The 16,696-nt window shown below is 44.0% G+C and overlaps 1 protein-coding gene across 1 annotated transcript in view; it reads left to right on the top strand.

Moving 5' to 3' along the window:
• SMYD3 (SET and MYND domain containing 3) overlaps positions 1-16,696 on the top strand; it is a 548,731-nt gene that overhangs the window by 411,773 nt on the left and 120,262 nt on the right. The window contains exons 6-8 of the mRNA XM_015591285.1: positions 5,834-5,901; positions 7,462-7,564; positions 15,458-15,568. Coding sequence (XP_015446771.1) covers positions 5,834-5,901; positions 7,462-7,564; positions 15,458-15,568 — 282 coding nt within the window. The remainder of the gene's footprint in view (positions 1-5,833; positions 5,902-7,461; positions 7,565-15,457; positions 15,569-16,696) is intronic.

Here is a 16,696-nt window from a genome sequence, read left to right as displayed (position 1 = left end):
TATATTTTGTTTGAAAACCTCTGCTTTTGGTTTTCATACCTGCTCTCTTCCTAATTCCTTTCCTTCTGTCCATGGAGCTTAATAAAACTAAATGCAATTAGCTCCTTTTTGGAAAGTTACCTTCAGTCTCTCACTGATCAACTTTTGAGAAGCAATTATTTTGTTTGAAAACCTCTGCTTTTGGTTTTCATACCTGCTCTCTTCCTAATTCCTTTCCTTCTGTCCATGGAGCTTAATAAAACTAAATGCAATTAGCTCCTTTTTGGAAAGTTACCTTCAGTCTCTCTAACTGATCAACTTTATATGTCAAAAGTTCTATTCCCTGAGCATTCCACTTACACTTTAAATAGAGAAGTTACAAAGGCGATGCAGATAGTCTTTGAGGAAACTATATTTCTGTTCAGAAACAGAGTTCCCTTTTGTTTAAATGTATTTTTAAATTTATATATTTTTGAAATTGAAAGCATTCTTTGAAGTAGGCTAGAAGCCAGCTATAGCTACTTGCACAGGGGCCAAGTTCTTTGTAAAAATCAGTAATTAGGGGAAAGTGCTGGGAAGCGGATGACTTTTTCTGTAATGGCGTCGAATTACTCTCTTCTAAATGGGTTGTAAGTTTTCTTATGGCTGTTGAACTTTGCCATTAAAAGGTAATGGTCTGTTGGTGATTTTCCCTTGTGTCTGAAATAATTTATCTACTGCTACAATAAAAGGCTTCTGGTTCAAAAAATTTGAGAAAAAATTTGAAATTTAAACACACATATAAATTAAGTCTCCATGGTGTTCTCTTCGTGTTTTGGCATTAATTCCTACAGGAGAATTTTTAACCTCAGAATATGAGTGTCAGGTTCTAGACCTAGAACCTGAACCAGGTGACATAAGAATTGGGTTCATAGAATGTTTTTAACTTCACCTGAGTTGTTTTTACAAAATATTAGAAATCAATGACCACTTGTACTAGTTCACTAGCTTTTATCATCTAGAAAGGCTACAGTGTTATGGAGGCTTTCGGTTATTTCAAAAGAAAAACTATTAAGAGTAAAGATAACTTTACATTCAACAATTAGAAAATAATTTAAATGTAGGTTTTTAATTTCATGTCATGGGAAATTTTTTTAAAGTAATACTCAAGCTTAGTTTTTAGAAAGAAATTTTTAAACTAATTGTTTTTATTGAAACACAATAGCCTCTCCTTCTCTGAAGGGGCTCCGTTCCAAGACCCCCAGCGGATGCTCGTAGGTGCAGGTAGCACCACCCCTGTATATGCTGTTTTTCCTACACAAATGTGCTGTGATGAAGTGTGATGCCATTTCTACCTCAACGAAGCACGACGCACACACTGTCGCTGTGACTTTGCAGTTTGAGGTGTGACAGCAAAACTAGCATGGACTTCTTTTTCCTCTTCACAATTTCAGGGATAGAAGATTCATTTGGTCTTACAGTAGCTCTTAGCAGCCTCAGCGTGATGTTTTCTTTCTTTCCTTAGTAAGTGGAGAACTTTTTTCGCTTAGTTTATGGTTTCTCTTCGGCATATTCGAATTGCCGGCATCACTCCTCTTGGGCTCTGGGGTGATTATGAAGTACATAAGGGCGAGATACCTCAGCAGTCGATCTGATACCAAGACAGCTACTAAGTGACTAATAGTGGGGAGTGTACACAGCTTGGAGACGCTGGATAAAGGAATGATTCACATCCTGGGGAGGATGGAGCGGGACTTCATCCTACTACTGAGAACAGTATGGGATTTAAAACGTGAATTGTTTATTTCTGGAATTGGCCATTTGATATTTTTGGACTGCAGTTGATCGCGGATAACTGAAACCGTGGAAAGCAAAACCTCAGAGAAGAGGGACTGCTGGAATCCCATTAACATACTTTTCTAAATGTGTCTTTGTGCGAAGCATTCATTCCTTAATAGTTTATCCTGTGAAATTGTCTAACAAAACAGTTTATACAAAGCCAATACTTTGAAAAGTGTTTAAGCTTTTATTTCTGGGCTGTATTTCCTTTCTTTTATTTCTTGGTAGAAAGAGAAATTCCTTTCAGTACTTATGGACATGGGGTCTACCTATTCTTTCATTTAGAAAAGGAAAAATCCCGGAGCTACCTTGTATCTACTGTTTCTATTAGTTATACATGTAAAAAATATTTTCTGTAATAGTTTTCTTAATTCAAATAGTGCTTAATGAAACTAATAGTTAATAAAAGTGGGAGAAGGCAAAAAGTTAAATTTTTTCTTCACTAACTCAGAAACACTAGCCTGTAACTCCTCTCAGAGTGATGCAAATGAGGAACTTGTCTAGAATCCGTTAAATAAAACTTTAAAACATCCTACTTGTATTGTAGAGTGGGGCGGATGAAAGATGAGGCTGACAGATGGATACACGTGAAAATGGGAAACGGGAAACAAGGAAAGAAAGGGAATAATAAAAGAAAAGGATGCAAGAGAAATTAAAGGAAAGAAAGTGGGAATTATCATTCATTCATTTTACAAATATTTCTTTCGTGCCTAATGTATCAGGCCCCAGAATTTTAAGCAGAGAATCAAACAAGTCCTAGATATGACTGTCATTCCATCCACTGGACTGATGGAAAAGAGAATGAAACAGATGATCTAGGATGGAGAGAAAGAATGGCTGCCTAGGGACAGGAGGGGTGAAACGTTTACTTCTACTCACTCCTTTTCATGGCACAGCACTGTCTCCATCTCCCCTCTTCCACACCTGCAGAGTACCTATGATTCGTTTCTGGCATCTTCTCTGATCCTGTTGTGGATAAAGACCCTCTGGGCATGCTGAGGCCCACAGCCATGCAGCCATCCCTCTATCAGAAAAAAATGTGTATTAGTGTCCTTCATGTGCCAGGTATGGTGATAGGCACGGGAATCCAGCGGTAAATGAAACATTCTCGCTGCCTTCTAAGCATTTGACAGTCTAGTCGTGTACGGCGTCAAGTAAACGGATAAATAATGATCCAGAGTAACAAATGCTGCTCAAGAGATAAGTGGAAAGTCAGCCAAGTCGGGGGATCAGGCCAGGTTTTCCGGAGGGAGAGATCATCAAGTTGACATTTCTCCCGTTAGCTATTCCTTTTTAAAGATTCCATCAGAATAAACCTACCTTGGAAATACCTTTAGTTTGCCTTACAGTTCAGAAAAAAAGATTCAATTTTCATTTGATTTAAAAGTTAGCAAGTTAAGTCTGTTTGACTTGGTTTTTCATGGGTGGGTTGCTTTGGGTAAAGTCCTAATTACACTTTTAAAAAGCATGTTAAGATTCATCTCCAACTGCCCCCCACCTCCGCCACACACATATACACACACAAATCATACCCATTTTTAAAAGTTTAAAATTTCAAAAAGAAAACACAGGATTTTTTGTCTCGCATTTTTACCATCCGTTTTATACATAAACATGTATAGGCAGTTCATTGTTTTGCCTTAATATAAAACAGATGCCCTTAAAGCAATTTAACTAGTTTGTGTTTAAAATATGTGTATATACAGCAATTTATTTACTGCCGTTTTATTAGACTTTTGGAGGAAAGGTGCCAGATCACGGCCGGTCGCACAAGGTTTCACGTAAAAGCTCTTTGGAGCAGCAGGATGCTCTTGAGGATGAGCACTTTTTTTGTGCTTTATGTTCTTTCCTGGTAACCGGACTGAGGGAACTTCGCTGCTGCATTTTCCTTCACAGACACTTTATAACAAGTCAGCATCCATTTATAGTCACCGGTTCATCTCACGTCTGTGGTGGCTGCTTCTGCTTTCTTCTCGATGGGCTTTGTCTTGTTCTGTCCTAAGTTTTTATCTCCAGCCCTAACCACTCCCCCGAATTCCAGTTTCTCCTTCTCAGTCTTGGCTTAGATATCCGATAGGCTGTTTCAAATTTAACATAACTCACACAGAGCCGTTGGACTTCCTCCCAAATCCCTGTAACAAACCTGTTCCCTTCACAGTCTTCTTTTTTTAAAATGTGTACACAGGCTTAATAATTTCCTTTGCCATGTGCAAGGAATGTTTTCTCGTTAACAATATATGTTTTCGAGTTAAGAATTGCTTGCTGTCTGTGCTGTGGGCACAAGGACTGCCACCAAGCACTCTGTCCGGCCTTGGTCCAGGACGTCAACTTCTTGTTTTGACTCCCAAGAACCATTGTGCTGTGTCATGCCCGCCTGTGCCTTCTCAGTCTCCACTCTGGACCTCTTGAACCTGCAACGTATAGCGGTCGTCTGGCCTCCCGCTGAGTCTCTATCCTGCTTTGTGATTCAGATCCCCGAAGATTTTCTCTTCTCAGCCGCAGACCAGAGTGGCATTGCTTCTCTTTCTCTCAGAATTGTGCAAAACTGCACAGCACAGCAGTCTTAATCTTGGTAAATGGCCGCTGTAACCTTGTTCGGGCTTAAGCTTCGGCATTATCCTTGACTCTTGTCATTCCCCAGAAGCAGCTCATCAATAAATCTGTTGGCAGTACCACCCACTTCTCCCTACTTCTGCTGCTGCCACCATCGAAGCCACCGTCACCCCTTGCGTGAGCTGCTGCACTGGCCTCCTGTCTCCTCTGCTTCCACCCTCGTCTCTCTGTAACCCATTCTCCACGACAGTTTTACGACAGCCAGCGCGATCCTTGCAAAACAGAAATTAGACCTGTTCGCTCCCGGACTCAGACTGGCTTTGCATCTCATTCACAATAAAATCCAAACATGGCCATGAGTTCCTATGTGATCTAGCTGCCCCTCTGATCCCATCTGGCTCCTCTTCTTAGCTACTCTGCTTGGCCACGCTCACCTTCCTGCTTTTAGTCTGTGCCCAAGAGCGTTCTCACCTCAGGGCCTCTGCGCTCTTTCTCCCGAGTGAGGCTTCAGCACCTCGGTATGCACGTGTTCGTTCCCACGGTCCCTTCAGGTCTCGGCTTATACGTCACCTTATCCTAAAGAGCTTCTCTGAGCACTTTTTCCTGTCCTTTTACCTTATTTCTGCCTTAGCATTTATCCAAATGTGACATTTTTCTATCACTGAGTTTTATCTGTCCCCTCCCCCCACCACTAGAACTTATGCTCCATTAAAGCAGGATTATTATTTTTTTCTTCACTGCTTGATCCCTATCACCTGCCTGAGGCGGTGATGTGGGGCCAGGACGTAGACGTCTGATTCCAAGTCCAGCGCCCTTTCCGTGACTCCGCGTGGCCTTCCATAGCTTTAAGTTCCTTGGGCGCAGTGATTGCATCTTTCCTTCTTTGGCCCCATCTGCCCGTCGCGTACAGGACTATGCTGTGCACTCAGTCAGGGGTTCCGTGTGCCTCGTACAGGCTGTGGCTTGAACGAATGACATCCTGTGTTCGTCGTGGTCTGTCATCACTGGATCCCAGACTCACTCAGGGTGCAGTGACTTCACTCTTTGTGGGACTAAAAGCCAGGCCGCTGTCGCTCACCAGATACACAGTGGCACTGGGAAACTGCAGGCGGTTTGAGTGAACAATCCGATGTGGTGAGAGTCTAGGTCTCAATAAACAGATTATCCATGTTCTGAATTTTGAACTTTTAACATAGCGGCGTAACTGTGCAGGGAAGGATCAGACTGAAATCCGTAGGGCCTGTGTGAGCCCAACAGGTTTAATAGGATGTTGGTGTTTTTGTGTTTAGCCACCTGATGTCCTTAAGGAAAGTATGTCCCAGGAATGTTCTTTTGCAGATGAAAGAGCATCCATGTTTGGCTTAGATCCTTCCAAAGCAACTACTAAAAGGCCCGTACATTTTATTTTGAAAATTTTGTTCTCTTGCCTGCGAAGTTTCTTAGGCGACGCTGGTAATCCTTCTCGTCTGTCTTGTTTTCACAGGTGATCTGCAATTCTTTCACCATCTGTAACGCAGAGATGCAGGAAGTTGGTGTTGGCCTATATCCTAGGTATGGTGGATGGTATTTCATTTACTGGGAGAAACCACTTTACTTGCCATCCAGGTCCCCAGCCTTTTAGCAAGGCTAGTGCAGCAGCTGGTTCAAGAGCCAGGCTTGAAACCTAGTGATAATTTACAAGACAATGGAACAGGTTAAATTTAAAGAAAGTTTTATAACCCCGCATGATATGCTGTGGTATTAACAAAGAGGCAGACTTCGGACCTAAATTCTGTTTTCAGGAACTTTGGGGTGGAAGTCGGGGGCTGTGGGTGCTATGAAACCACCAGGATGAGATCTGGTTGTCCCCCCGCCCTTGCTGTCATCTTATTCCCCAGCCTCCTGGGCCGAAGCCCGTGATTATTTCACCCAACTGTCTGGACCACACCAGTCGGGTTCATGTCGTCCTTCGGCTTAGCATGCTCTGAGCCCCGTTGTTCCAGGGGACACGAAAATGTGCAGGACGCGGTCTTCTGCAGGGTTCTCTCTGGCTGTCACTGCAGTGACCTTTATCACTGAGCTGCTAGACTGTCCCTTAACAAGCACTCGAGTCACTCCTAGTCTCGTTTTATCTTCATGCCATTAAGGTCCAAATACAAATATAGTCTTTCTTGTAATTAATTGCTAATCTGAGATTTTAGTTTCCTTTCTTACTCCTCACATGGGTCATAGACTGTGGGCCTGTTGGTGTTGGTCCTCAAAAAGCAGTAACACAGCGGTGCACACACTGAGTGCAGGTCGCCTGGCTCAGATTCAGTCACCACTTCCTAGTTGTGTGTCCTTAGGCAAGTCATTTAACTTCCACGAACAGCTCTTTATCTGTAAATGATCCTCATAAGATTATCATGATTAAATTTGATGATTAATTATGATGCTTAAATTTTATAAACACGCTCATGTGCAAAGAAAGTGCTTTCTACATAGTAATTGCTCACTTACACTTATTCTATCATCGAATATGGTGGCGGCTTAAGTCCAGTCCCTTTTATTCTGAGGTAATGCATGACAGGGGTCATTGCCCAGAATGCATCGGGATCTAGTTAGCAAGGTCACCTCCGCTTTCTCTTTAAGAGGAAGTACTCCTAATTATTCTGCAGTTCTGGATATTCTAGCAGAGGTGGCCGCTCCTCCGTGGGAGCTGAACAAATGAGATCCTGTGTGCGAAAGGTCAGTGGCGTCTTGGCGACAGTGATTACTGCTGCATCCTATTATCTCAGAGATTATTTCTTTGCAAGTCAGTTATTTTCCCCCCCATCTTCCTTGGGTTGCCTTATTGCCTGGCATCTAATGAGACAACTACCTCCCCACACCAACCCCCCAAAAAGACTCAGAAACTGTTTTTATTAACAACCTTCACCAATTAGCTTCCATCTTGGGGAGGATTTCAGTTCATAAGGAGTGGGCCAGTGACATTTCTGGGACGCCCCCAGGGGACTGGGTCCCTGCTGCACTGTTAGCCGCACCTGCCCCCTCCCCGCAGCTGAAGTGTCTTTGGCCCATTGTATTCATTAACCGTAGATGTTTGACTCTGCTGAGCCATGATGGTCTCCCGCTTTTTGTTCTTTCCTCCAGTATGTCTTTGCTCAATCACAGCTGTGACCCCAACTGTTCGATCGTGTTCAACGGGCCCCACCTCTTACTGCGAGCAGTCCGGGACATCGAGGCGGGGGAGGAGGTAAGGAGCCCCCATTTCCCACTCCCTGTCCATCAAAGACCCTGTCTGGGGTCCCATTCCTACAACCAGTTGTGCCTGAGGGACAGCTTTTCATTGTCCTTCTGCAAGGGGAAGATATATAATACCTCTACCCTGCGACCGATTTACCTACCATTACTTCTTCCAGATTATAGAGGGGCTAATTTTTTTTCAATCACCATTTTTCTGGATGATGACAATTCCTTTTGTATATGTGTGAGAGAGGTGTGTGCGTGACAGAATATATGTGCTTTGTGCATATGACAGTTCAGTGGCCTCTTCCATTTCTGCAAGTCGTCGTCTGTCCATGGGCAAGAAGGACAGCCCAGCTTGTGACTGAGATCCCAAAGCCTTACTTACTCCTAAGACCACTAGTCACATTTTGGAGATGACTCATACTGAGATCCCAAAGCCTTACTTACTCCTAAGACCAGTCACATTTTGGAGGTGACTCACTTTTACCTTGGTATAAAGAAAGCAAACAAGCTTTACTCTTTCAGGTTGTCATTGGGCCTTTGCAAACCTATGGCATTTTTAGGTGGTCACTCAAGCAAAGATGTAAAGGGAGTAGAGGACAGGAGTGGGGAGGGGGTGACCTCCAGCAGTGAAATGACCTTAACCCTTCCAGTTTTGCATGCTGCCAGACCAGCCTCTTGATGAGAAACTTTCTCACAAGTCAGTCCACGGTCTCACAAGGCAGCTGTAGATGGGCTGTGTCAAGGCTGCTGGCCCTGAGCCTGCCCAAGGTTTGCACAATCACTACCCTGAATTCTGGGTTATAGATAATCATGCTTCTCAGAACCCAGTTTCCTTCTACCTTCCAATTTGCTCAAGTGGATATTTATTACAATGAAAATAGAGTGTCATAAGCTTTTACTGCATTTATGCAGCACTCAGCCAATAAAACCTAAACTCAGAGGTGCCATATTTTATGCAGACAAGAATTTGGCATCGGTAAGACTCCCTCCGAACTGATTTTCAACGGAATGAGCTGTCGCTTATACAGCCACTTACTGAATTTGCAGGTTTCAGAACTAGGTACATGGCATACCAGTCAACAATATGGGGAACTTAGATTTTTTTTTTTCTGGGGCCATATTTGACTTCTAGGCAGATGAGAAAGGGGTGAGCTATCCATTTTCAGCAACATTCATTTGGCAGCGGAGGGATGGCTGCTTGCTGCTGCTGCTGGTGATGATGATGATGATGATGATGATGATGATGTTTTACTAAATTAAAAAAACAGGCAACTTGGTAAACAAACAGGAAAACTTTTAGAAACAATTAGAATTTATAGAAAGAACAAAGATATTTTCTTATACCTTGTTTTCTAGGCTTGGCTGCCAGTTTTTCTCCTTGATGGTTTTCATTTAGTTGAAAATACACCTTGTCTTTTGGTGCTTATTTCACTTTTCACATCCTCCTCTTTCCATCTCTAGAGCAACAAGCAAACCCTTCCCCTCCCCTGACACAACAGTCCTGCCCAGCCTCAGGCCCTGCAGCCGCCAATATTTTCCAGACAGAACTTGTCAGAGCAGCTTCTCAGCAAAGCGAGGACCCGCCCCCCACCCCCTCAGGAGTCCCTCTTACATAAGCTTGCTCAGAAAGCGCATTTTTTTCCCCAGACCATTTTACGAGTCTCGGTGTCCGATGTTTTCTCTGCTGCATTATCCTCGCTCTCTCTGCCTGTCTTAATGCTACACACTCTTCAAGGCCCTCTCAGTCACCATCTCTTCTAATAAAGTTTTTCCTGATTTTACAAATTAAAGGAAGCTCTTTTTCTCTGAGATCTCCCTGATGGTGGTTACGAATATTTCTTGGGCATTTATTCCTGCTCTTTCGGTGACTTCTCTGTTCATTTACAAGCTTCACGGGGACAGGCAATTGTGTCTTACTTTTGAATCTCTTTTAGTACCAAACACGTTCCCTGCACCCGGGAGGCATTCAGTAAGCCTTTGTCCATTGACTTTCTGTTAAACTGAGCATATTAGGAAGACCAGCAGCGCTTCCCATGGTGGGCACTGTTGGCATTGCGGGTGGAACAGTTGTTCATTGTGTAGGACTGTAGCCTCATTGAAGAAGGCTGGTGTCTCTAGTCTCTGCTCAGTTAATGCCCGTAGCCGCCCACCACACCTAAAATACATCCTGCACATTTAAAACTGGCCCCTTGGGGCAGAGGTGACAGAGAGAGAGAACTGTGAGAAAAGACCTTTATCATGCAGATATTTGCTTTAGTTCAATTGGATAAGGAAGTAAATTTTGGTAATTTCACAGCATCAACTTTGCATTTTAGCTTTATTGCTCATTTGGGCACCTCTAGTTTTAACATGTGCTATTTGGGATGTAAGTGCCAGGAGGCAGGCCCCGTGAGGGAAGACTACCCCAGCCTGTGATATTGAAGATCCTCAGTCTGTATTTGTTGGGTGAATGAATGAGGCTTGCTAAAGGCAAAATCAGGGGTGGGATAGATTCCACCTCCCGTTTGAAACTACCACCAGTCCTCAGGTATGTCCGTGGGCCTTGGAAAGGAGGTAGCATGAAAGCCAGCCCATTGCCAGTTTGAGATGGGAACGTTTCAAACCTCAGGCCAGGAGAGCAGGAAATTGCGTGGGACTCCACACGAACAGAAGTCACCGTGGAAATGACTTACCCTTTGTTCCTCTCCACGTAAAACTACCATTTGGACCACTTTTGGATCATTTCCCTTTAAACTGGTACCATTTATGATACTTTGCTATTTAAGGATTTTCATTGTGATACTCAGTTGTTGGATGTGTTGTGGGTTTATTTTCTTTTGTTTTGTTTTTTTGTTGTCTTTTCAGTTTTTTTTCCTTTTGTCTCTTCTTACAGAGAGTCATTTGTATCATGGTTTAAGTCATGGCCGACATGCTGGGTTGCTGATGGCTGCCTTTTCAGGGTTTTATTAAGCTATAAAATAAATAGCATCATCTCACAGTCTTCTAAAACATAGATCAAGAGGAAAGCTGGACAGTCCAGGCCACCCTCATGAGAATTCCTGGTTGGAAGAGGTTATAGCTGTTACAAACAATGCCCCTGGCTGCCAACATTCTCCGGAGCCATATCAGTTGGGAGAAATGTGATTTGCATAAATTGAGCATATCAGTATCCCTAATGTCAGTTTTAATCTAGAGTGTTTGGGGATTAGGACAGTCTGTTTCTTTCCTCATCATCTTTACTCACTTGCTAAGTCATTTAATAGATTCGCTGCGTACTTACCGGGGCGCTGTATGAGGTGGGCATAGGGAATAGAAGATGAGGACTCAGCCTCGCCCTCAGGAGTCCAGGCATCCTTGAGGAAGCTGACACAGAGCAGAAGACGGTAATACAATACGAGAAGTACAATAGTATAGATGTGCACAGGGCTTCGCAGACGCTCGGAGCAGGGGCACCGGGGGTGGTAAGAGGGGGAGGGGAGTGGTCGAAGAAGGCTCCCAGGGAAGTGGCTCCCAGGCTCTTCAAGCACCCACAGAGTTAAAGCCGGCTAAGGTGAGAAAGGTGCTCTAGACAAAGACACAGAGGCCAGAGGCAGAGTGGAGAATTCACGGAGCAGGAGGCCGTTCGCATCAGTAGACGGAAGGATTTAAATGTGACCAGCAGATGAGAGACTATGCGGGGACCAGACTGAGGGCCCGTGGGCGCGTAGGAGGAGCTCACTTCGTCTGCAGCTTCCCAGCAGCGCCCGGTGTACAGGAGGCGCTGGGTAAACCTTCGTGGGAGGGAGGGCGACAGGCAAGGGGAACGTGATTGAAGGGTTAAGAAAGGAAGTGCAGGACTGGATTTTCTGCATGTAGGCAAGGTCGGGAGAAGGAGGGTCCAGGGATACAGTAATCCAGGCAAGAGGTGACGATGGCGGCCTGATGTCACGGGGAATTCAGGTGGTGACTCGTGATGGGGGAGTCTGGAGAATATAATATGTAGAAGCTAAAATTAGCAGGATTTCATAATCAGCTACAAGGATGTGACAAAGAAAAGAGACAAGAATAACACTCAGGTTCGACTTTAAAAAGAAGTGAGATGTTTCAGACTTTTCTCAGTTCAGAGCCAGTTTTAGCATAAGAATTTATAATTGTGACAAGTAATTCCAGAAATGAAAACAAAGTCTATCTTTAATTTGATCATTTTATCTACCCAGTTGGACATAGTTAAAAGATGTGCTTTGTGGAAAAGGCGTTTGTTTTGCCTTAAAATTTTCAAGTAAGCAATATATTCAGTATCCCGCAAATATGTTTCATGATATTACCCTAATGCTGGAAATGACTTACTGCATTTTCCATAAGAACTGAAATGGCAAAGCAACGATCAGTGGCATTAATATTTTAATGCAAGTTTGTTCTGTTCCATTAAAGCATCCACAGATCAATGGCAAAGTTTCATATATATATATGTTCCCGCTAAATGAATCCTACATTTAGTGAGCAAATTCTCCATTAAAACTGGTGTGTCAATGAGTCTTTAATACGGGTTTTAATCTTTGGATGATAAAATGATTTAGCTATCATTATCAGCTAGTAATCTGGCTATATTTTTTTTCCCCCAAAAATACAAATAGAGATGCTTTTTGCTATTGAGACCTTCAGCTTTGATACAGTGTATTTTGTGAACTTTACTGTCATAAAAGGCACCAAGTGGGAAACGGGGCAGAGTTTACTGGAAGAGGAGAATTTGAGTCAAGCTCGAAGGATAAGAGAGTTCTGAATAAGGCACACGTTGGCATCGTGTGCATTGTTTCAGAGGTGTAGCTCTGTGCGTGATTGTGACGGACCATATGGTGTGCGGGGAGGTGCTGACACTGGAAAGGCAGACAGGAAATCAGTTGGGAAGCCCTCATGTGCCTTTATCCTGTAGGCAGTGAGAAGCCACCCAAAATCTCCATGCGGAGAAATGACACGATCAGATGCGAGCTGTAGGAAGACATCTCTCAGAGCGGTTTAGAAGATGAAAGGCAGACAGAAGGCAGCAGGGAGGCCAGTTAGGAAGCTCTCGTTGGTCCAGGTAATGGTCACAGGCAGTTACAGGGAGTGTGTGTGGGGGGGGGGGGCGCTCTAAGAGTCTGTTTATTGGGTTAAGTGAAATAACTAGTCTCCTGTTGCCTGTTGCCCGCTCCCCATCTGGCATGATCACTCATGAGTTTTGGCCTTTGTAGTAAATTCTTGGGTTAGCCAAGCATGTTTCTCCAGCGTGGCAGGCCCCATTCATTGGCTTCACAATGGGCATGTTGTAATCGCCCAGTAACTGCTGCCAGTTGATCCGATCTGATAGCCGAGGCTGATGACTAAGAGCCCTTGGGCTGGATCGAGAATTAGGGTCCAGAGTTAACCCAAGAGGGAACACAGACCGGCTCATTTTGCTATCTCGCCTCGTTTAAGGAAACAGGCTGAGAGCCTGAGAGCACAAGATGAACATCCATGCCACCCCGGACTCACTCACGGGCTGTTGTAAAAGAGCCCTCAGATACTGGTTATTTGGAATTTGAGGTAGAGAATTCTCTCTACGCAAGAGGAACTTGCCTTATACAATGGCCATTTGCGCTAAGGGGTGGCCCTGGCTTCGGATCATGAAGCAAGAGAAAGATATAGGGTATGAAAAAGTGCTGTGGTCTCAGCTGAAGGAGCCCAGTTGTCACAGAACATCGCTTAGCACCGGCTTGAGAGTTTCGGGTTGGCCGGTGCCGCGGCAGCTCCTTCGGAAGCCAGTCTCCCCTACAGCCCCCAGAAGCACGAGAAGCAGCAGAGTTCACTTAAGAAGCGTATCAGGCTCGACTCAGATGTGGGCGCAAATCCCAGAGGGATCCAACACCTCTGCTGTTTTCACTGCCTCGTGCTGCCCCCCTAGGTGACTGCCTGGCACGTAGTAGAAGTTCAATAATGTCACTGTCAACATTTCTGAAGGGTAGCACTGTCGTTTCTGTGTATGGAGTGGCATGTTATAATTGCCTAACTCAGAAGGGTGCATAGACAGCCACCTAGCTGGGCGAGGCCGTGACTTCTGTCACCCTCGTGATGGCCATGGTGGGTTTGACGTCTCTGGCTGGCTGGACCAAGCCTTCTTCCCCACTGACTGCTTTTGTGGGGTCCTCCTTCAGCTGCCTTTTCCATCAGAGAGGGTGGCATCCGTGCCCTGCCATGCTGTCAAACAAGTAAGATCACGCTTCGTAGCCCCGAGATGCTTTCTTTTAAGCCTGAGAAAGACCACATGGTTGTTGGCTCTGGGCAGTTTTTGTCATCTCCCTCCGAGCATAATCTTGCCTCCTTCCTCTCCCACAGCATCCCGTTCTTCCCCCACCACATGTACCCCATAATCACTTCCTACCCATAGACGCAAACAAAGAAGCCGTTTATACAGTACGTCACAAGCTGATATATGTTACACAGTGAGAAAAATTAGGGAAGGGTAAGGGAATTAAAAGTACTGGGGTGGGGCGGGAATCAGGCTGTTATTTTAAATAGGGTCCTCGGGTTAGACCTCAGAGAGGAAGTGAGATTTGATTGACACTCCATCTTGCTATAAAGTGTCTAAATGTTAACTTTGCATTTCTTTACTTATTTCATGGTAGACTAGTAATACCATGGACTAGCAACTGTCCAGGAGCCACACTTTGAGTTGTGGGACTCCGTCGTGAGGACTTGGCCTTTACTCTAAGCGAAGTGGGAGCCGCTGGAGTGTTTTGAACAGAAGAGAGATCTGTTCCGACTTCTGTTTTCAGAGCATCCTCTGGAGGATGCAGTGCAGGGGGCCAGGGGAGAGGCGGGAGACCAACTGTGAGACTTGCGTCTTACAGGCTACACATGGTGGTGGCCGAGACCAGGATGGTAGCATTGGAAGAGGTAGGAAGTGGTTGGTTCTGGATATAGTTCTAAGGCTGAGCCCACGGATTTCCTGGTGGATTGGATAAGGAGTGTGAAGGAAAGAGAAATCAAGGACGACTCAGAAGTTTCAGGTTGGATAATGCAAAAGATGAATTACTGTCAGTTGAGATTGGGCACCTCCAACTGAGGTGGAACAGGTTGAGGGGAGAGCAGGAATTGGATTTCGTATATTTCGAATTAGACTTTCAGTACCCAGGAGATCTGATCAAGTGAGAAATGAGAAACATCACGATGTCACCTGATGCCCTATATCTTGATATGGAGTCTTAGGGCCAGAGGGGAACCTGCGGGAGTCCCCCGAAGTGTGTGTGCCCTCTTGCCTGCGACCTTTCGCCTTCCAAGGCAGAAGGTATTTGAAAGGGTCCAAGGAAGTCAGTTTTAGAGCCTCCATCAGTGATTGCATTCTGACATTAAATTCTCCCTATTTGGAAATCATGCCACCTTTTTTTTTTTTTAAATCTAGTCAAAAGTAAGCGAGCAATCTCCTCATTGCAAAGATAGCAAATCTGGTTGACCCTAAATTCTGTGAGGCAGCAACAGAATTGAATTAGGATTTAAGAACAATCTGGCCATGTCATCTGCTACCTGTTTGACTGCCAGGATTATTTTGGCTTCTCCAATTACCAGTGCTTGTAGAATTTATTCCCAAACTTAGTAATACCGAACATATAACAACTCTTGATATTTCACTGTCTACTGAATAAAAAGTAAGGCATAAAAATGTCTCGAGTTAGTGAGCCCAGTTCTTTAAAATAAATGTGTGATACATACGTGCTCACTATGTAACAAAGACTGGAAGGTGATGCATTAAAAATTTTACATGTATTTATTTGGGTGGAGACACTGTAAGTAGTATCTTCTCTCTTAGACTTTTTTCGTGTGTAATAAAAACATGTTTTACTTTAAGAATTAGCAGTAATAGTAAGTGTTTGTTAAAGAAATGAACACAGTAGCCACGTGGCCCCATTTCTCTCTGTGACCTCCACAGCTCACCATCTGCTACCTGGACATGCTGATGACCAGTGAGGAGCGCCGGAAGCAGCTGAGGGACCAGTACTGCTTTGAATGTGACTGTTCCCGGTGCCAAACCCAGGATAAGGTATGTTGTGTGGAACCAGCTTGGAACACCTCCCAGTCACATCACGATGATCCTTCAGAGAACTCAGCTTCTATTTCATGAATCCAAAAGTAAATGACCGTCAGTGCATAGCAGGAAACAGAAGTAAATAAAATAATGCACAGTGCTGCATATATTTTATTTACTGGAATGTTTATCACCAACTAAGCAATAAGCAGTTTAATCTCAGGTAAAGATCCATGGAGCTTAGAGTCTAGAGGGGATGTGGGCATTAAACACGTAATGACACGGTGTTGAAGGCCAGAGTGCCTTTAGAACAGGTCGTAAGAGGGTGAAGTCAACCTCGCTTGGTAACAGTATTTCTCAGCGATGAAGAGACCAAGTTATATCTAGTTTTTATCTCTTTAAAATTTGTTTTGTGAGGCTTTTTGCTTCCACACTTTGTTAGATAGAGATCATTTATCTAGCAACTTCTACTCTCTGAAAAGGGAAGAGCCAAAATAAATGTCATAAAGACAATGAATGAGCTTTTCTCATGTTACACATATACTTTCTTTACATTGATCCTATTAACTTTTAGTTTGCACACAGTCAGGTTATCTGATGAGTCTTACTTTTGTAGAGTGTTTTACATTTGTTGGAATTCTTTTGTGATCATTACCTCGTTTGAACTCAATAATTACAAATTAGGAAATAGAAAGTTTGGAGAGATGCTTCTGGATAGGATGAAGGAAAAAAATGTCAGAACCAAGTCTCAAACCCAGATTTTTGACTAGTGTTCCTTCCGCTATATCACAGCCCCCTCTGACTTCTGGGGCCAACGTTGGTGGAGAAAGGTTGTCAGTTTCACTGCATGAGAAAGGACCATGAGCTCATTCTAATGATGGAGGACTTAGTGGCCATGAGTAGGTTTTCATTAAAGAGAACTTTTAGAGGTGATTTAAATGGGAAAAGCTAGATCCACTGCTAATAGCCTCCCAAAATTCAATCTACTTTAGTGTCAGCCTTTGCCACTCACAAGGTAACAAGAAGCGGAGGGAACTCCCCTGGGATTTCTCCCCAGACTGTGATCTGCAATGGCAGACAGCAGGCCAGCTTCCCACCCATACCCTTGGCTGGGACTGGGAAGGTTTTCAGGTTACTAAATTA

Source organism: Pteropus alecto, unplaced genomic scaffold, assembly GCF_000325575.1.
Source record: "Pteropus alecto unplaced genomic scaffold, ASM32557v1 scaffold115, whole genome shotgun sequence".
NCBI classification, from domain to species: Eukaryota; Metazoa; Chordata; class Mammalia; order Chiroptera; family Pteropodidae; genus Pteropus; species Pteropus alecto.
Note: the sequence above shows the minus strand (reverse complement) of the source record. Positions and strands in the feature narration are given on the sequence as shown.